At 36.5% G+C, this 21,408-nt stretch overlaps 2 protein-coding genes across 3 annotated transcripts in view; one reads left to right on the forward strand and one right to left on the reverse strand.

The window, feature by feature from the left end:
* Positions 1 to 21,408, forward strand: part of LOC126253006 (large neutral amino acids transporter small subunit 1) — a 389,967-nt gene that overhangs the window by 333,443 nt on the left and 35,116 nt on the right. Inside the window, exons 4-7 of the mRNA XM_049954057.1 lie at positions 7,717 to 7,810; positions 8,543 to 8,711; positions 9,123 to 9,226; positions 18,310 to 18,406. Coding sequence (XP_049810014.1) covers positions 7,717 to 7,810; positions 8,543 to 8,711; positions 9,123 to 9,226; positions 18,310 to 18,406 — 464 coding nt within the window. The remainder of the gene's footprint in view (positions 1 to 7,716; positions 7,811 to 8,542; positions 8,712 to 9,122; positions 9,227 to 18,309; positions 18,407 to 21,408) is intronic.
* Positions 19,900 to 21,408, reverse strand: part of LOC126253005 (copine-8-like) — a 263,721-nt gene continuing 262,212 nt past the window's right edge. The window contains exon 10 of one of the 2 annotated variants that reach the window (XM_049954056.1): positions 19,900 to 20,588. In XM_049954056.1, the coding sequence (XP_049810013.1) occupies positions 20,550 to 20,588 (39 nt within the window). In that variant the 3' untranslated portion in view covers positions 19,900 to 20,549. The remainder of the gene's footprint in view (positions 20,589 to 21,408) is intronic. The other variant, XM_049954053.1, reaches the window with a different exon arrangement.

The raw sequence follows: 21,408 nt of genomic DNA on the forward strand, positions 1-21,408 counted from the left end.
TGATGCAGCTCTCCATGCTACTCTATCCTGTGCAAGCTTCTTCATCTCCCAGTACCTACTGCAACCTACATCCTTCTGAATCTGCTTAGTGTATTCATCTCTTGGTCTCCCTCTACGATTTTTACCCTCCACGCTGCCCTCCAATGCTAAATTTGTGATCCCTTGATGCCTCAAAACATGTCCTACCAACCGATCCCTTCTTCTAGTCAAGTTGCGCCACAAACTTCTCTTCTCCCCAATCCTATTCAATACCTCCTCATTAGTTACGTGATCTACCCATCTAATCTTCAGCATTCTTCTGTAGCACCACATTTCGAAAGCTTCTATTCTCTTCTTGTCCAAACTAGTTATCGTCCATGTTTCACTTCCATACATGGCTACACTCCATACAAATACTTTCAGAAACGACTTCCTGACACTTAAATCAATATTCGATGTTAACAAATTTCTCTTCTTCAGAAACGATTTCCTTGCCATTGCCAGTCTACATTTTATATCCTCTCTACTTCGACCATCATCAGTTATTTTACTCCCTAAATAGCAAAACTCCTTTACTACTTCAAGTGTCTCATTTCCTAATCTAATTCCTTCAGCATCACCCGACTTAATTCGACTACATTCCATTATCCTCGTTTTGCTTTTGTTGATGTTCATCTTATATCCTCCTTTCAAGACACTGTCCATTCCGTTCAACTGCTCTTTCAAGTCCTTTGCTGTCTCTGACAGAATCACAATGTCATCGGCGAACCTCAAAGTTTTTACTTCTTCTCCATGAATTTTAATACCTACTCCGAATTTTTCTTTTGCTTCCTTTACTGCTTGCTCAGTATACAGATTGAATAACATCGGGGAGAGGCTACAACCCTGTCTCACTCCTTTCCCAACCACTGCTTCCCTTTCATGCCCCTCGACTCTTATAACTGCCATCTGGTTTCTGTACAAATTGTAAATAGCCTTTCGCTCCCTGTATTTTACCCCTACCACCTTCAGAATTTGAAAGAGAGTATTCCAGTTAACATTGTCAAAAGCTTTCTCTAAGTCTACAAATGCTAGAAACGTAGGTTATAAACAAACAATTTACAGTCAAATGGCGAAAATTTCATACAAAAAATCCTACGGAAATTGATTATTTTCGCACCTTTACAGCTGAACAGTTTAGCAGAGCTGAAATCGCAACGCTCATAGATTTTAGTTCAATTGTTGAGGTAATGTACGTCTCCTTAGGCAGCCAGTCGGTGAGTCACGACGCGCATTAAGTGCAGCTGATTGGGCCATTGTCCTGGAGCCCTCAGGAGCGCCACAGTAGGTCGGGATGTTTCCCCGTCCATCGTCCCTGCCGCTCTCCCGCCCTCCGTACCACTTCCAGTCGCGTTTGTTGGCAGCTCTTTGTGGAGCGGAGGCGGTCGCAGACCTTGCAGGAAGCGGCCAGTTAGCGCCGCTAGGTAGCGCACTTTACCGAGTAAGCCTTTCAGACCTTCAATTGCTAAATTGACCAACCTACCACCAGCTTACCAGATAGTGGGCACTTCCTGTTTCTCGAATGTTGTGACAGTTAGTAAGCGTGCGTCTGTTTCCGGAAAGTTTTGTTATTTCTCGCGAATATGATTTCTCTGAAACTGTGTAGCTGCAGATGACCTGCTGGGACAACACAGTACACTAGTGCCATGGTCGTTGCGGACTGTGAAAATTACAGTGAAACCTCGTTCATCCGGTCTTCATTAAACCGGACTATTCGTAAAATAACTGTAGAGCATTCAATACTCCGGAAGTAATAACGGCAACAATCGTCGACGACAGTCATTAAATTTAAGATACAGCCAACCACCGTACAAGGATCCTGGCTGTTTCAGTTCTGAACTAAACGTTAAGTTTTACAGTGCTGTATTGCCCCGTTTGTTGCGGGTGTAAAATGACTTGAAAGGGAAAGGTGGTGGTGTTCGTGGACAAAAAGGTGCACTGAATAGGATGGACGAAGGGGAATTCTTGAAAAACAATGCTACTGGATTTGGAGTTGGAATTTAGACGGTGTCAGACTGGAAGAACAATCTATGACCAGCCATCTGCACGTTCATTGACGTAGTTTGTACACTGAATAACGAAAGTGGTGGCAATGTCGACCGGAGCTCGTAAACCATTTGAAAACATTTCATGATGCTCCGACACAAGTGTTGACGTAAATAACTGTTTGCGAAATGACACTGACCTTGGCTACCTTTTGATTTCTGATTGCTAAATTACGGCCATTTGTTCGTCTGCAGACCATCACGACTGTGATGGTGGCTTAGCTGACGAAATTGGGCCACAGTCTGAACACATTGGTACATACATAGGGAACAAAGCAGCTGGACTAAATAGTGGTTTATTTCGAACGCCAGGAGAAGAAAAACTTCGGCCTGATGTTAAAACACCTGCGTGATCTAGCTGCACATCGACGTAATCAGGGACCCGCTGGGTCGGGAGGGGGAGGGGGTGGTGCCAGTGGGGGGAGGGCAGTTGCCCCTATTTAGAATTAATCTACTTTACGAATATGAAACAGGACCTGTAACTGCAGGGCCAGAATTTTTAAGATCTAGAAATACCTGGAAAATTAATACTAAAAAGGAAGTGAAGTGAAAATGTTGATATAGTGATGTAAAAATTATGTACACTGCCAGAAACAATTAGTATACTACTTAGGGGTTTTCAATTCCTCAAGATTTATTATTGCAACAATGCTGTGGAGTACATGAAATGATTACATTTGTACGTTAACAACACAAGCGGTTGTGAGATATCAGGTATCGACAGACGCTGAAACATCCATAATAGTACGCAGTGTAGCCTCCCTGGTGCTAATTTGGCATCCAGCCAATCGTACAGATGGCGAATACTCTCCTGGGATACGTTATACCATGTCTGCTCGACCTGTTTATGTAGTTCTGTAAGAGTTGTAGGTTGACGAGTTGAACGAGTCACTTCTTGTTCCATCGTATCCCGTATGTGCTCGATTGGAGACAAGTCCAGAGACAGTGCTGGACAGGTAAGTTGCTGCAAGTCTTTCGGAGCACATTGAGTTTCACAGGCAGTGTGTGGGTGAGCATTATCATGTTGGAGCAACACGTCACCTTCCTTCTTCAAGAACAGTAAAACAATGGGTCTAACAAGATTCTGTACATACCGAGTGCTGGTTGGCATCCCCTCAAGAAACACCAAAAGTTGAACGAGAGTTGTAGCTTGTTGTACCCTAGATTGCAAGGTCTGGGATGGGTGGGATGGGGCCAGTGTCTTGTATGAAAGCACTCTTCTAAACAGTGCTCACCAGGTCTACGTAGTTCGTGCAAAGGACCATCACTTCCACTGAAGACCATGGCACGCCTTTCCATCTTCCAGGTGATCGTCTGGTGGCACAAGTCGAGCTGTGCATGTCAATGCTGGACGGGCTAGAGGTGTGCATGCTCATAGTCCCACTGCTAATAACAGGTTCGCAACAGTTCATGTTGACACATCAGGGCTCACTAGCCCTCTTATCTGTGCTGTCTGTAGCTAGTGGTCTTGCGGTCACGTTCTCGCTTCCTGAGGACGGGGTCCCGGGTTCGATTCCCAGCGGGATCAGGTATTTTCACCTGCCTTGAGATGACTGGATGTTTGTGTTGTCCTCATTATTTCATCATCATTCATGCAAATGGCGAGATTAGACAGAGCGAAGGTTGAGAATTTGTATGGGCGCTGATAACCACGCAGTTGAGTGCCCCCCAATCCAAACAACAACAACAACATCTTATCTGTGCTGTGGTAGCTGTACGATCTGCCACTGCTTCCCTTACAATACGACAATAGTTGTGGGCGACTTGCAGCATGTACATCAGAACCTCGTCTATGGGTGTGAGAATTTCCATGTGACCACTAATACCAGCATAGACTGACGACGTTGAAACAATTATCAATACATCTACTATCCCCCAGGTGGCACATGTTGTCATCGGATAAAAATTGACGCCATATTTCCAGGTGTACTAACTTTTTTTCTGGTAGTGTGACATGTAAAGTGAGTTATAAAATGAACTAGGTTAACGGAAGACTTAATAGAAAGTTTGAACTGAAATTATGAAAAGCTTAGATAATTAATTTAAAATGACTATGTTTTTCTTTAAGAAATCACATTCTTTGATATAGGAAAATTGCTGTGTAACCATCTTAGAGCTACTGCAATATTCCTCAGAAATGTAATTGAATTTCACCTAGAGCATTGCTTTTTCTTGTCAATATTGAAAAAATGAATTGTTGTGTCATAGTTGGAAGTTACACAAACATGTAAAAATGAAGCAAAATCTTAAAAAGAAATCATCCTTGAAAGAGGTAACAGAATATGGTACCTATAGGACTAAAAATAAAAATTAAATTGACATTTTGATAGATTATTCGAGAGTTTAGTACTTGTGAACAATGCGTTGGTCATAAGAGACTACGTTCAACAAATTCCGGGCATTACTGAAAAGCTACAATAAAATGAGATGAAGATGTTGATCAACTGAGCAATTTAACTACTTCATGTGTATACGGTGCAACACAGCAAACCTAATGAAGTACTGAGCATGTAATTCTTGCCGCAAGGCTATGTTCTGCAGCTTCTGTATCTGGTCTGAAGCAGCCATAATGACAGAAGCTGCATGGACCCACTCGGGACATGTGTACTCAAAAATGGGACAATATCATGCAACTGGATTTAAATTGAGAATTCGAAAAGGTAGGTCATTTCATTCAACTCTATAAATTTAGTCAAGTTTGTTTTTGTTGCAGAGCGTTGAATGCACTTAACAATAGTGTTCTACAATTAAGTTGTGTAGCAAGTGGGAGTGATTGATTCAGGTGAAATTGATGTTGAAGCTTGGGGTAGTGATTCAAAAAAGCAAAATGTGGTAAATGTTATCCATAAGTATTTTTTAATGGCAGGAAAATCAATTGTTTTTTTTCTCGCCTCCTGAAGGAAAGGTAACCTTATTTCTATTATATGTGCTCTACAGCAGTATTGGTTCTTGTTGAGCATTAGTTTTCAAACATCTTCATAAATGAACTTTCTCACACAGTTCGTACTTATGAAACACAGTCATTGATGTATGGGACTTCCACCTGGAAGAAGTGGGATCATTTCAGATTTATGTTTTACATGGTTTCCTTCCAGATGAATGGTTCCCTTGAATAGAACATGGCCAGTTTCCTCTGACAACCTCATCCAGCTGAGCAAATGAGCCTCCCATTTTACAATGCCTTTGACAAGTCATTAATCTTAAATCTTACTTCCTTCCTTCCTTCCTTCCTTCCTTCATCCTTCTCACTTTCATGTCTTTCTGGAATTCATGCTAATATGACCATAAAAATTAATTCTTCTTCTTCAGATAATGGACAGTACCTCATTTAAAAATGGATTGATTACAGTGAACTAACTGGGACAGTTCCTTTGAAAGGCACACAGCCAATATCAGTCCCCATTCTTCCCCATTATGAACTTCTGTCGGGTCTCTAATGATCCCCTCATTCACAGGGCATTAAATCCTAATTTCTCTTCCTTTTTACAGTCAACTAATCCCCCAGCCAAAGTCATTTGGGAATTTGTCACACTTTCTGACTGTTTTTCTTACATGCACTCTGCACATCAACTTATTTGTCTACTTTTACAAACTTATACATAAGTACCTCCAGTTTTTTGAAAACAGCTGTGTGAAAACTAAAAGACATACAAAAATACCTGTCAGTGAATAGAGCATCTCTCTAAGTCTCAAACTCACATTGTAGGTGATCAATATGGGGACCATTGGCAACGTGGGAAAAGTCTATACATGAGCACAATTCGTTGCTCGAAAAGGTGCAACAGCAGCAGCCCACTACGGAAATCTGTTCATTGGCTCGCCTATCTGCAGGCATGATTAACTCATTGTGACAATACACAGTGATTTGTCTACATGTTCAGTGGTGCACTCTGGCATGTATTACAAATCTAAACCTGTAGGGATGTTCTGTTTACTGATATGACATTTTTCTAAAAGGTGCTACCCATTCTGATTGACGATCAATGTGAACAAAACCGTAAATAACCATGAAATTACATGGAGTGATTCATAAAGACCAGGGGCAGACAGTTCACAATGTTTGTTACAGACTTGAGCCATCTTATGATACATGTCAATAAATTCTAGCTGATGAACTGAACATGAGACAAATTGCAGTGAAGTTTGTTCCTCGCCTTCTCAGCATTGATCAACTCTCAGGATTCAGTCTTGCACTGAACTGTAACAAAGAGTTCAAGAGTGCTCGGCATTCTTACCCAGAGTCATAACAGGTGATGAATCTTGGATCTATGGCTATGACCCTGAAATGAAGCAGCAGTCATTGCAATGGAAAAGTCATCTTCTCTCGGGCTGAAAGCATCTTGTCAAGTTCACAACATGAAATCAATGCTTTTTTTCTTACATTCAAAGAATAGTGCACAAGGAATTTGTCCTACCTAGTCAGACTGTCAATGCACAGTTTTACTGTGAGGTTTTGATGTGACTGAGGGAAAGCATTTGGCACAAACGGCGAGGTTTAAAGAAAAAGAAAGACTGTTTGGTGCACCATAACAATACATCTGCACACACCTCTTCTCACTGTAAAGGAATTCCTGACCAATAACAACATGACAATGGTCCCCCACCCCCACTACTCATAAGACCTATACCTGTGTGATTTCTACCTGTTCCTGAAGATGAAAATTGCATTGAAAGGGTGGTATTTTGATTAGATTTAAATCATGCAAGTTGAACTGGAACAGGTCCTGAACGCACTGAACAACACTGGGATCACTGAATAAATGCCTAATGTGATTAGCTTGAAGGTGAGAGAGGACATTAGGATGTAAGTCTAGTTTTCTGACTTTTACAGTCAAGCTCTTGGATATTCTGGGTAACACCTCATATATGTCTTGTAGTTTTTACAGTCATCTTCTGATATGTCAGAGGTACTTGTGAATAAACCTATGTATAATGAATGAAATTATGGAATTGACCAAGTAAAAGATATTGGACTGAATTTAAGTCAAACAAACTGAGATTGAGATCATGTAAGTAGAGATACCTTTTTTGAGTAATTAAAACAGTAGAAACCTCTACATAAGAGGAAAATTGCTTAGATGAACAAAAATTTGGATTAAATGGACACTAAACCAAGAGTGCTTTTTGTTTGGTACTTTACAGAACCACTTATGATGAATGATAGCTTGCTGTGGCCTGTGCCAGATCTTGTCTAATAAGTAAATTTTTTTTATGTCCTCATTAGACAGTTGTATCTGTTCGATATCTTTATTTTCATTTTCTACATCTTCTACTCAAATACGATACTATTGCTACTGCCACATTGGTTCATTGCTCATGATGACAGTTTTCATGAGTAAGACTTTATGAACACATTTACTGTAATTCAACAAAGGAGACATGAATTGTACATGGTCACCATAGGACAGCGATAATCATGTTGTTTATCATATTCTCAAACTTGATGATTTAATACTGCTGTAAGCACTGCTAGCAAGCAAAGAAGTCTCTTTTAATAATAAAAATCATTTCTGATTTGGTAGGAAAACACATTTTCTGTCAGATCTAGCAACATTAAATAGATTGGATGCACAGTAGTTACTTAAGAAAGAAAGAAAGAAAAATCTTATTTGCATTGGAGGAAATATAATTTTCTTTTATGTATTTGTTTTAGGCCAGACAGAATACTTTACATTTGAAAATACTAAATCTGAAGTGACGTCTGTGGCCCTGTCATTCTATTCGGGGCTGTTTGCATATAATGGATGGTAAGTGGCAACTTACATAAATTGAGTACAACAAATGTAAAGTGATGAAATTTCTATTCACATCTCTTTATTTCTTTGCACATTTACACATAATTTAAACTTATTACCCATGTTATATTCTTTTTGAAATTCAATTTATGAAAACTGAAGTCTGTCACATAAACTGACTACTCTAGATGTTATTTAAGTTTGTTGGATCTCTTGATAGTTTGAATGCTATGATGCTTTGATGAAAGTTGTTTCTTTGGTGCAGCTAATCAGCCAGAAATTATATTAATACATTTATCTGTACTACATGGTTTATGAACTTGTAGCAAAATATCAGATAAAAATTAATTGTGAGTAAGAACTATTATCCTTTTTTTATCTGTAGGAAGCTTATGAACATGAAACTGACTATAGTTGAGTTGGCATATGTTGATCCCTGACAGTTGCAGGTGGGCTAGTTGTGACTGCTTTGCAGGCCTACCTCAACCAATAATGTAATGTGATTTTGCAAACATCTCTATGGCAACACCTCAGTGTTTCACAGCCCCATAGATGGCTACTGTTTTTGCCTGCTACCATCAGCACTTTGCAGCTGAAAGCTGGCAACAGTGCTGTGAGCCGGCAGGAATCTTCTTACACAGTTTAGACTCGAGCAACAGATTACAACAAACTGTCTAATTTTAATTTACAGTTATTGTTTGTCTTAATATTTGTTATTACCAATAACATTATTCTGCTTTATAGGAATTATCTGAATTTCATCATTGAAGAACTAAAGGATCCTATAAGGAATTTGCCCCGGGCCATTGCAATTTCATGCACACTTGTCACTGTTGTCTATGTCATGACCAATGTAGCATTCTACACAACTTTATCTCCAGAAGAAGTCCTGGGTTCTGAAGCTGTGGCTGTGGTAAGTATAATCTTACAAAATGTTATATTCTGCAGATAATCATAATTATTTCTGCCTGACATAGTTAAGCATTGATTTCATATATTCAATAGTATTATTCTTATGTGACTTGTCTATATCACTCTATAAAATGATCATTGATGAATTGTGGTTGTTTCTGTTGTTGTTGTACACAAGCACTCTCTATTCTTTTAACTTCCTTGTAGATTATTTTAGGAGAATGATCAGTAAGAGCTGTTTTGTACGTTAAAAAAAAGCGTTTGATGACTGTACACAATAGGTGTTAAAAAGAAAATTCTGTGTCTTTGGAAGTGAGCATGGTGGGTTTTGAAGGAATTGTTGGTTTAGTTGTAAAAGACATCTTTCAGTTCTTCCGTCACAAGTGTTTTAAAATGTGCTCTCTTTTAACAGACCTTTGCGAACCGCTTATTTGGATTTATGGCATGGACTATACCAGTCTTTGTGGCATTATCCACTTTTGGAGCTGTTAATGGAATTCTGCTCACTTCATCAAGGTATTACAAATTTTTACAAACATATTTTAAAAAAGGTAATAATAACGTCATTTTAACCAAAAGTTTTCTATTGTTCCCCCAAACACACTTTTTTATACACCACACATCATTTATTAATGGCTCTGCTGTGCAGTGTAGTACATAGAGTGCAGTGTATATAGAGTGTAGTTTCAGCTCTCTGATGTGTGTGTGTGTGTGTGTGTGTGTGTACTGCTGATAAAGGCCTTAATGGCCGAAAGCTATGATTGTGTGAATCTTTTTATTGTGCCCATCGCGACTCAGCATCTCCGCTATATGGTGAGTAGCAACTTTCCTTCTCTCCTATTGTTAAGAGTGAGAAAATCAACTCATTGCAAATAAGAAATATTGCACTACAGACATCTGCATAGTGAGTCTCTCTCTCAAATGAGAAAGAGATCCATTCACAACAACTGATGTTCACAGTGAAAATGTCTGTAACGAACATAAGCTCAAATAATTTCTGGGTAACAAACTTCTGCCCCACCTCCATAGAAGTTAAGTTTCTCTGATAAGACTTGCTAATGTTAATGACTGATGAAGATAAAAAAAACTATCCCCCTATGACAAAATACTTTATTTATACTAATTAGTCTGACACAATATTCAGTCATTCTGATTCGTCAAGTAGAGTGAACTGTACAGATAATCAAATAAATGCAAAGAGTTTAATATGTCCTCCTTTGTGCTGATTCTTCATTCAGTGTTGTTCTATATCTTTGTATTTATCTTCCTCTATAATACTGACCCTCAATGGGCACCTTTAGTATCATGACAATAAGTAAGTGTAAAAGTGAAATTGTAAACTAGAAAAAGTACTAAAGACATGATAAAATATGTTAATATGAAATACAGTTTACTTCATCCAATAAAATTAAGTGAATGTTAATCAAAGATTTTAAAACTGCATTCAAAATGAAAGCAATTTTAAAATTTCATCCCTGACACAACATAAAAACTACAAATAAGTGTACCAATTATGGGGTGTACAATATTACAAGTCATAACTATGGAAAGCATTATACAGGCCAAACTGGAATGAAATTCCTGGCCTGTTGCAAAAAACATAAACTCACTATTAACAAGAAACACTGGATTTTCACTTGCAAACTAAAAACATCAATAAAAATAAAAATATGGACATAGCCAACAAGGTTCATTATGTGGACACACTGGAGGAGTACACCAAACAAGAACAACTGGATAAGTTACTGAATGAGCCAAATGAGTTCATTATGGGCACATATTTCAACATATAGAACAGCCTCCTGCTGTAGAAAGCTGTCTAGTAAGCAACCCATAGCTGCTGTTCCAGTGTGCCTGTTCTGCTGCCGACCCTACAGCCACACATGCAATTTTTCCAGCAGGATTTGAGCTGTACAAAATGTGGCAGAATTTTAGAAAGTATATTGACCACACAACAGGAAAAACTGACAAACATTGGCAGTCAGAAGGCCAGGTACACATGCCAGAGAAGCTACTTCTTGAACAAAGCAATTGGATAGCAATTTAGTTATTACACTGTATTTATTACTAGCTCAGCATTGCTGCAGTATAGGAAGCAGAGAAAAAGGTGACTCCACACTATGCTAAGTGCAAGGTGACAAAGGGAAAGTTCACTCACTGACGTTAGAAACTGAGGAATATATCGATACATTTTTTGAGTATTATGGAATGACTGTTAAATTGTTAAAAAAAACTGTTATCCATAGTCTATATTGACATTTCTAAAACAAATAAAGAACTCTGGGATTGTTCTTTTTGATTATGTTAATAGCTGTGGCTGCTAGCAATTACTGTTTCAGATACATAAATGTGTGAGGCTATGGCATGCAAGAGATTCAAATTTGTTCAAAGCAACTGATAAACCAACAAAAATTTACAGTGGGCATTAAATTTGCTTCAGTAGAAACTTCTTGCTTGAAAGACCACTCAGGCAGCAAGAATTCCTATAGACAAATAGGCCAGGGTGCATTCTGTTGCATACAACCTTGATTATGCATCCTGCCTGTGCAGCAACGGCATGAATTCTAATACTCCACCCTCACATGGACAATTTTTTTCCACTTGAATACTGCTGGGAAAGAAAAGGTGTGGATGTAGCCTGATGCCTACAAGAGTTGAATGGCTGCAATGCAAACAAACCAACAGTCAGAGCTCTTTTGTGGGGCATGACCAACTCTGCATGAGCATTTTTTAATGAAACAGTTTAGCATTGCTGTAATGGATTTTTATTGCTTTTGTAACAAACACCAATTGTCAATTGTGGATGGATTTTTATTTCATTTTTATTTTCTGATTCCACTATACAACATGTAATAGAATACTTTTACTTTAATGACATTCCTTGGGCCTCCTATGCAGTAACTGAGTATGAGAATTCATTACCTCATTATTTTAGAATGCTACGTGTATTTTACATGTGATAAATTCTATAGTTTTTAATTTTCATTTTTGGATCTGAAGATGGCCATTTGAGATCCAAAACTGGTAATCTGAAGCAATATTTGCAGTTGTGGTGGACAATTTAAAAAAAATTAATTTCCTGTTGAAATAAGATGAACTCTGCAATTCACAGCCAAAACATTAGAATTAAATGTATTTTCCACATGGAATCTGCAACCCTATCTGTGGTTCAGAATGGAGTTTTATTCTCTGATGCAAACGTGTAAAACAGATCGCTGGAAGACATGACGCACAAAATTGAAAATTCATAAATGTTCAAAAGGGAACATAATTTTTACACTTTCTTTGTCTAATTCAAGCTCCACATTTTAAAAGTTGAGTTTGTTGTTAATCTCATTTCTGGTGCTGCTTCATACTTTTGTCTTTATTAGCTTTAATTTCTTGCTCAGTAAACTAATAAGCTCATTCAACAGTTCTTGTAATTCTTCTTCAATTTCAAAGAGAATAGCAGTGTCATATGTGAATCTTATCATTGAGATCCTTTCACCATGAACTGTAATCCCATGTCTGAAACTTCCTCATGTTTCTTTTGTAGCTTCTTTGTTACACAGGTTGAGCATTAGAGAAGAAAGGCTGCAATCTTGCTCCAGTTATCAAATGCAGTATCAGAGTTGCCTCTCTGGTGCCAGTACCTCTTTTAAAGGCAAACTGAATGTCATCTAACAGATTCTCATTGTTCTTTTCTTTTCTTCTGTAAATCATTCTGGTCAGCAAGTACGATGTCTGTGTGTTCAGCTAATAATGCAATAGTTTTTGTATTGATGTGCCTTTGCTGTTGTGTGTATGATATTATTTGGAAAATTCAATGATATGTTTCTAGTCTCAAGGAGTCTACAAAATAACTGGAATAATCTTTTGGTTGCCACTTCCTTCAGTGATTTTAGAAATCTGTAAGAAACATTATCTCTCACATTTCCCTTGTTTGTTTTGAAGTCCTCCAAAGCACTGGCAATTTGTCTTCTAAATCCACATTCATTTCTTCTTCTATCAGTCCATCAGATAGTTCTCCTGATAGAGGTCCTAAATGCATTCTTCCCACCTATTTGCTCTTTCCTCTGCATTTAACAGTGGAATTATTATTTTCACACACAATTTTGATGCATTTGCTTTTAAATTCTCTGAAAGTTAATTTTTTTCTATATACTGCATCTGTTCTTCCATTAATCATTTCCTTTTAGAATTCATCATATTTCATTCACATCTTTAAGATTGTTGGAAATGGTATCAGTATTATCTTCTTTAACATCATGACATAACAAGGAGAGGGGGTGAGAAACCTCAGTCAGTATTATAAAACCTGAAATGATCAAAAATGAAAACTCATGATTTTTTTAAATTGATTTTGAGTTTTATTTGGTCCCATTTGTGTGTACTTGTAATATTGAACAAGTCAACTTAAACATATTTTCTTGCAATATATAACCTATTTGTTACAATTTAAAACATCGTGGCAATACTTATTATAATGCTGCATACATTTTTCACCCATTTTTTTTAGGTTCTGAAAATTATTTACATACTACACCATACTCATGTATAAATTTTTCTCTCGGTATTCACATTCTCAAGTTATTTATATATCATAATTTGTTCAATTGATTACAGTACCTCTATAACAGCAATAGTGGCATTTTTCATTTGTTCATTGATCCATTCATTGATACATACTCTTCTGCACTATAAAATTCTTTTTCCATTAAATAATCCTTTAAAAGTTTTTGGAATGTCTTTTTGCTCACATTGTGCTGTAGACTCTTTGGAAAGCACTTTGACTTCAGCACCTGAGTATTGAGGACCTTTTTCAGCAATTCTCAGTCAGTGTTGTATACATCTCAGCTGGTCTTTATTTCTTGTCTCATGTGTTTGAACATCTGCATTTCTTTATAGTACTGCATTTTCTTTTATTAATGATATTATTGTTTTGTAATGTGTTGAGATGGAAGTGTCAGTATTTTTAGACTATGGAAAACAGTTCTCCACGAGTCTCTTTGTTTCTTGTTGAAGATGATCCTAACAGCTTTTTTTTTCAATGAAAATATTCTTTTTGTATCTTTGCTGCTGGAATTACCCCAAACAGTTATTTCATACTGCAGGTATGGCTTAAATAGAGCATGGTACACTGTACATAGAAGCACCTTGTTGGCATAATGTGCAAGCTGTTTCATAACAAATATTGCAGTGCTTAATTTACAGCAAACATTATCTATAAGTTGACTCGACTGGAGCTTATTGTCAACTCTAATCCATAAAAATTTAATAGTGGTAATTTCTTTCAGCCTTGTTTCATCTATGAATATATCTGTGTGTTCTTCCTTTTCTCTGTTTGTGAACACCATGAACAATGTCTTTTTTTGGTTTAAAATAAAGTTATTTTGTATGAGCCACTGTACAGTGTTATTTATTGACATAAACACACTTCTTTCCTGTGTTTCCAGACTTTTTTCTACATTTGTTAGTGTCATGTATTCTGCATGTAGTATTTTTTTTATCTTTATCACTGACATCAATATTGTTTACAAATAGGTTGAATAGAAGTGGGTCAAGTACACATCCTTGAGGCACTCTGTACTTAATGTTTCTGATTTCACATCTGCTTCCAGTTTCTGTTTCCACTTACTACTTTCTGTTGCTGATGTATGATTCTATCCACTTGGCTGCATGTCCGTAAATATCATAGCTTTCAAGTTTTTGAATAAGTGTAGTATGGGTGATTGTGTCAAACTCTTTAGACAAGCCCAGAACATAGCAGACAGTTTCTTTTGTCTAATGCATCTATAACGGATTCTGTGAGACTTGAGATAGTGGTTTCTGTAGATTTCTTGTTTTGGAAACCATGTTGTGCTCGAATCAAAATACTGTTTTTCTCCAGGAATGTGGTCAACGTACTATGTATGAGCATTTCTAGTATTTTTGAGAAACCAGAGAAAAGACACTGATCTGCAGTTACTTGAACCATTTTTGTCTCCTTTCTTAAATATTTGTACTACTTTGCTTACTTTTTTTTCTGGGAATACTCCTCTAAATGAGCAGTTTGCAACATCCAAAAGAGGTTTGATTATTTCTTCATTCATGTTTTATTAAATAATTTGATACTCCATCATCTCCTGCAGACTTTTTGGGTTTTAATTTCTGGATTATTTTTATGAGTTCTGTTTTTGTCACTGGTTCCAGGAACACTGTGTGGGATGGCTGGCCAAGTGTTTTAGCATGCTTCGACCACTGATGATCTGTTTTCCCTTGTAACTTTTGAACAGCATCTATAAAGTTGTCATTTAGTATATTAGCAATTTTTGTTCCATCTGTAACTACATTGACTTAATAAAATTGCTGTCTTTTACACTTTTTTGGATATATCTTTCATTGTTGATTATATCCTATGTTGTTTTACTTTTTTATTTGAATTTGCTATGGCTCTGTTTATTGAAATGGCTTTTGCTTCTCTTATTAGTTGCTTGTACTTCTTCTGATACTGTTTATATGTCTCCATATTCCCTGCTTGTCCGAGTTCCTTCAGTCAAGTCCTGAATTCAGTTATTTCTTTTGTAATCTATTTCTAACGGTGACCCTGCTTTTTCTGATAGGGTACTTTGGAGAAGACTATATGAAAGTGATGCATTAGTGTGTTAAGAAATGCATCATACTTCTCATTTGAGCCTAGTGCTTGCATTGTTTCAGCCCATTCTTCTTTCCTCAGTGTTATTTTGAAAATTTTCATGTTTTGTACATTGATAATCTAGACTTTTTTCTTATCTTGCATTTCTGCTGTTTTTGAGCTACTATTTATGTGGATCTGAATTATTAACCCACGATGTTCAGAGATTGCTGTCTGTAGAAATTTTGCTTCACATTTACTATTTTCAATATTTATGATTATGTTGTCAATAATGGTTTGACTATGATCAGTCACTCTTGTAGGTACATCTATTATTGTTTTCATGTTACACTGTAATGATGCCTCTTTAAATTTTTGTTTTGGTTTTGATTCTTTACCCATATCTATGTTAAAGTCTCCACATATTACATCATCTTTCATTTTAATCTTCAGTAATAATTTTCTAGTTTTTTCAGAAATGTAATATTACCACTTGGGGACCTGTATACACAGATAATTCTGAGCTCTTCTCTCATTAAGCCAGTGATTTGAAAATCTTTTTCAATGCAAGCTGGAAGGATTACATATTTACAGTATTCAGTACCTTGTAGACTCCCTACTTTCTTATTGTACTTTCTTATTGTATGTTTTGATCTACAGATATATTTAATCAAATCATAGTCTCTTATTATTAGGCTGCTAAGCTCTGCTTCATTTAGCCCATGCTCACTGATGTGTAATTTATCTGCTTATGTTTCATTCAGGACCACTTCCACTTCAAGTTTCCTGTTGCCCAAGTACTGAATATTTTGGTACAATATTTTAATGTTCTTTTCTTCCGCTTTATGAGTTCTGGGTTGCTGAAAATCTGTTGTAGTTGGAACGTGATATGTGGCTAGGCTGTATTCATTATTATTTATCTTGTCCTTCTCTTTCGTTGGCTGTGGAATAAAAATTTTTTTGCTAAATAGTGGGGAACTGCTCATACCCTCTGTGAAGTCCACATTGGTTTCACTTCTATTTGTTCAACTTCTGAAGTTGTTGGTTGTGTGCTTTGATGTATTTCACAATCTTTTTGTGGTGCTGTGTGTGATAGTTTCTTTATTGCGTTTAGTCCACTGTCAGTTGTTTTTGTTGATACATTGTGATCTTCCTGTTTTTTACAGTGTGTTTATTCCAGTACTGCTGTTAATGCTGCATTTGCTTCTATTTTCATTGATTCAGCATGGTCTATTGCATTGTTTGAATGTGATGGTCCAGTTTTTCCATCTTCCTGGTTTTTTGATTATATAGAGGATTTTTGTACTTCTGGCATGACAGTTACTGCTACATTTTTTCCCATGACAATGGTCTGCTTTTTTGTTGTTACTGCATACTTTAATTCTCTGCATAGTTCCTCTTTTGTTTATATGCAATCCCTGGCATGTGAAAGCTTGTCTTCTTAAGAATCTGTTTACATCAAGTACTGTGGCATGATTGTATTGTTCACCTGCTTTTACAATGTACTTGTTCAGCTGATACATGACATAATTTGTCTGTACCCTGTCTTGCTGGTATGCTAATTCCATTTCTGTTGGTGCAATATATATTTTTACTGAGACGTGTGATGTAACACAATTATCAGAACATTCAGCAGTGTCGCTGTTTTGTTTTTCCTTTTGCAAATTTGGTCTACATTTTTGGACATCTGAACAAATTGACGCAATATTTATTGCACACATACAGTTTAATTGTTCTTCTAGAGCCTTCAAACTATCAGTAAGATGTGCAATTAGAGCATTCACTTGCAAAATTTCGTCTTTCATTCATTGTCAGGAAATTTCATCCCGAGTATTTCCTTGTACTATTTTATTGTCTATTTGTTTAGTTTCAAGCCATTGATTTTGTTCTGTGCCTTGCGCTGACCAACTTACACAATGCGCATCATGACGATAGTTGTTTACTTCTCTGTCCTATGCTTCACAAAAAGAGAGAGAGAGAGAGAGAGAGAGAGAGAGAGAGAGAGAGAGAGAGAGAGAGAGAGAGGCATGCTTGGAATACTGTCACTGTTGAGTCTTCATTTCCATTTGTGCACTTTAAATATATAGTTCAGAACTGTACTAAGATTTTCAGTAGTACCAGTGCATAACTTGATTTTTATTTATGCTGCATCCACAATTTATATAAATTTCACTAGCTTGATATCATAACAAATTCTCTTGCAACAGCAAAAATTACACCTGTTGGCTTGAGTCTTTTCTCGTTTATTTTCGAAAATTTGGCTATATTCACAAGATTGTTTTGCTGAGCACTTGCTATCTTGGTTTGTTTCATTATGTTTAACTGTTTCTACTTCATCCTTTCCTCTATTTTTGTGATAATGGCACACAATACACGTAGGAATACTATAAAAACTGTGAGATCTGTATATTACACATATTTTTCACTCTTTATGTTTATATTTGAAGCGCTAACGCACTCCCGATAAGTGATGTCCTCTTTAGGACTCATCTCACAAGGATTGAAATAATTTTGTATTTATTGCAAATAATCTGACTTGGCAAAAGTGTGAGCAATTAGCAGAAAAAAAGTTAAGAAATTACTAATAGTTTAACAAAATATTTTGGGCTGAAACTTGATTAATATTGAATAGACACAGGAATAATAAATTGGGCTTCTACTTTCGGCTATCTTGAATATATCAGAAGATTTGTCTGCAATTACAAGAACCTAAGATTGCAGCATTCCTGCCATAACACATTGTATCTTACTCCATGCCAAATCATTAGCACAGAATTCAATGATCTGATAGTCTGTCATCATTCAATAACATTTATTGTTGAGGTAGATACTTCAGCGATATACCCCAATAGTCTCTTAAATTCTTCAAAGTGGTTGTATGCTGAAACAAGACTACACAAAAATGTTATATTTGCATTAATACATTTTCCTCAGTTTGGTTGTAGGCTGTTACTATCAATTGCTATAAAGATTTCAGAAACTGTAATCCTATTTTTTAATGTTTCAGATTATTCTATGCTGGGGCATGTGAGGGACAAATGCCAGAAATTTTAACAATGATTCAAATATCAAAGCTGACTCCTGCTCCAGCTGTACTCTGCATGGTAAGACATTTTTTTCCATGTCATGTGGAGTGTTGTTATAATTGCACTTGCTGTCTTCAATCACAAGAATAGTTTTATGCATCTCTCCATGCTATTCTATTCTATCCTATGCAAGCCTCTTCATCTCTGCATAACTACTGCAACCTATATCCATTTGAACCTTCTTACTGTATATGACCTTCTACAATTTTTACCCCACACACTTCCTAACCAATTTGATAATTCCCTGATGCCTCAGAACGTTTCCTATGAACTGACTTCTCCTTTATATCAAATTATGCTAGAATTTCAATTCAGTACTCAGTCTACCAATATAATCTCAATCTACCAATCTAATCTTAAGCATTCTTCTATAGCAACACATTTCAGAAGTTTCTATTCTCTTCTTGTCTGGACTGATTATCATCCACATTTCATTTTGATACATGTCTACACTTCTGACAAATACCTTCAGAAAAGACTTCATAACATTTAAATTTCTGTTAGATATTGCCCCTTTCGGAAATGCTTCTCTTGCTATTACCAGTCTGTATTTTTTTATCCTCTCTGTTGGTACTAGCAGTTATTTTGCTGGCCAAACTGTAAAACTCATCTATTACTTATAGTGTATACCCATTTTAACTGAGCAGTGGGTTTTATGATGTCATACCCAAACCCGCTGCCTATGTATGTATGTATGTATGTATGTATGTATGTATGTATGTATGTATGTATGAATGTACGTACCCCATTAGCCCGAAAAGTTTTCAGACTGGATAAATAAAAAATAGAGAAACAGCATGATTTTAATTACTAAAGTGTTCTACATAATCTCCCCACACCCCCACCTCCACTCCCACATGGATAAAATGCACAGAATATTCACTCAACCATGTGAAACCATCAGAGAAGTCTTTTTTGTGGTGTTGTTCAAATTGCACATCACATTGGCTTGAATGTCAGTTATTTCATCAAAGTTTCAATCCATCAGTTGAATTTCTACACTTTGTCATTTTGTGGTAGCTTCATACTGATAACATAAAGTCAGGTCACCCTTGATGATTTTTTCCAGGAAAGAATTGTCCATGTTTTGCATTTCAATCAAGTCATAGCAGGCACCCATATTTCGTTTTTGTTCAGGTGTGCAGGACAAACTTTACACACATTTTTCTCTTATTCAAAACATTTCAGGGAATGTCTTGAACTTTTAATTTAAGATGTTGCTCAATTCAGATTTGTGACAAGACAACATTGACACACTACACCTGCACATCCATTACTTAACAATGCCTGCTCACAATAGACTGGTAAAATGTGCAGCTGTTGTTTACAGTTGTTACCTCAAGCTGCCACTGTATTTACTACACTGATGTCACTTATATGTCAGGAATAAAATAAGTCATAGAACTTTTTGGATGGACAGTGTATGCATGTATAACATTTTTTCATAGATTGTTGTAAATTTATTTTAATATTAAATTTATATCCAGAAAATGTCAAATAATTACACTGACATTCACATACTGTCTAATAATTACTGAGTCTGTGACAACAGTACAAGAAAATGAATGAATGTAGTCTTGGAATAGTGGTTAAGTATTGACTTAATTTTACAGCAGTGCTCGTAAAACTTGCACAACTCACTATTATCCCATGAATGCAATTTTCTGTGGCCAAAATAATACATAAAGAGTCTCTTATTCGACTAGTATTGTACATATCATTCTACCTTGTGAAACCGAAAAGACAGCTTTAATATGCCTATTCCAAGCTGTGTGGATTAGAAAATCAGCCTGATGTCATTTAAGAACACACCTATGTAATTGGTTATCAGCAGATTAAGGAATCTCTGAAAGGCAGTGGTGTGCCACAAAGGCATTTTTTTGAGAACACTGGAAAGGATCATAAATTCAAATAACATATAATATTACTTTAATATTTAATCTAAGTCACACGAACTTCATAGATCAGTGCTAGTGTGACCCATAAAGTGTCATCCTTTACATAAGGATATCACTATAGTAAGTTATGACTGGAATATACACTACACTCCTTATATGTGCTACAAAAGGCACTATTTTTTCTTGTTCTTTCCACCATCCCAGAATATGTTTCAGCCTCTGCACCCTCCTCAGCAACAGCAGTTGAGAGGTACAATGATACTTCAGTGTTTGTCCATATGGTCCAGACCTCTTGCATACTCCTGGAATGTGAACAGATGTGGTAGTTTAGATAGGCCTGAAGTACTTTTGTGTGAACCATAAGTAGCTGGGCAGAATGAAGGTTACAATTTGTAGCAACATTGACAACTAATTATGTTCTATGTTAATAGTCCTATATAGTTACTGACTCACCAACCTCTTTGAAAACATTATCCACATAGTCAGTGCTCAGCACCAAAAGATCATGATATGAGACACAGAAATTTTTTTTTATGTTTAATATTGTCATTCTTACGATTCATGTAACTTCTGCATCTTGATTTGAGGTATTGCCATCACATCCCTGATTCATTAGGGCTCAAGTGATCATCCAGAAAGTTACACTGCTCGAGGAGTGCCAAACAGAGTTGGATAGTTGTCCCACTTTGGATCATTACTAGCATCTTTGAATGACCTGAGAAACATGATAAACTCATTTAGGATCTACTGATCTATGTTCTGAAATCTACTTAACTCCTTATGTGGGAGCAACTCCTTGACCTTGATAAGAGTATCCTGTACTGAAACCAGCATGTCTAACCAAGTCTTTCATTGTACTTGGACATCTTGTTTGAGTGATTTTGTGAGCCTCTTTGAATGCACAGCTCTTACAACATGCCACTAGTGCTTTGTAAGAGCATGTATCACCTACACTGGTTAGTTCTGGCTCTGAAGATAAAATCTGTGACTTTTAAGTATGTATAAGAAAAATGCTAAAACAATGACAAGTGCAAGGAAGCCAAGCAAAGTCCTTTAGAACTGCAACTATATGAAAATCCTGATCTCTTACAAAATGTGCTGATTAGATTAGATTAGATTAAT

This window comes from Schistocerca nitens, chromosome 4 (genome assembly GCF_023898315.1).
Source record: "Schistocerca nitens isolate TAMUIC-IGC-003100 chromosome 4, iqSchNite1.1, whole genome shotgun sequence".
In the NCBI taxonomy this organism is placed as follows: domain Eukaryota; kingdom Metazoa; phylum Arthropoda; class Insecta; order Orthoptera; family Acrididae; genus Schistocerca; species Schistocerca nitens.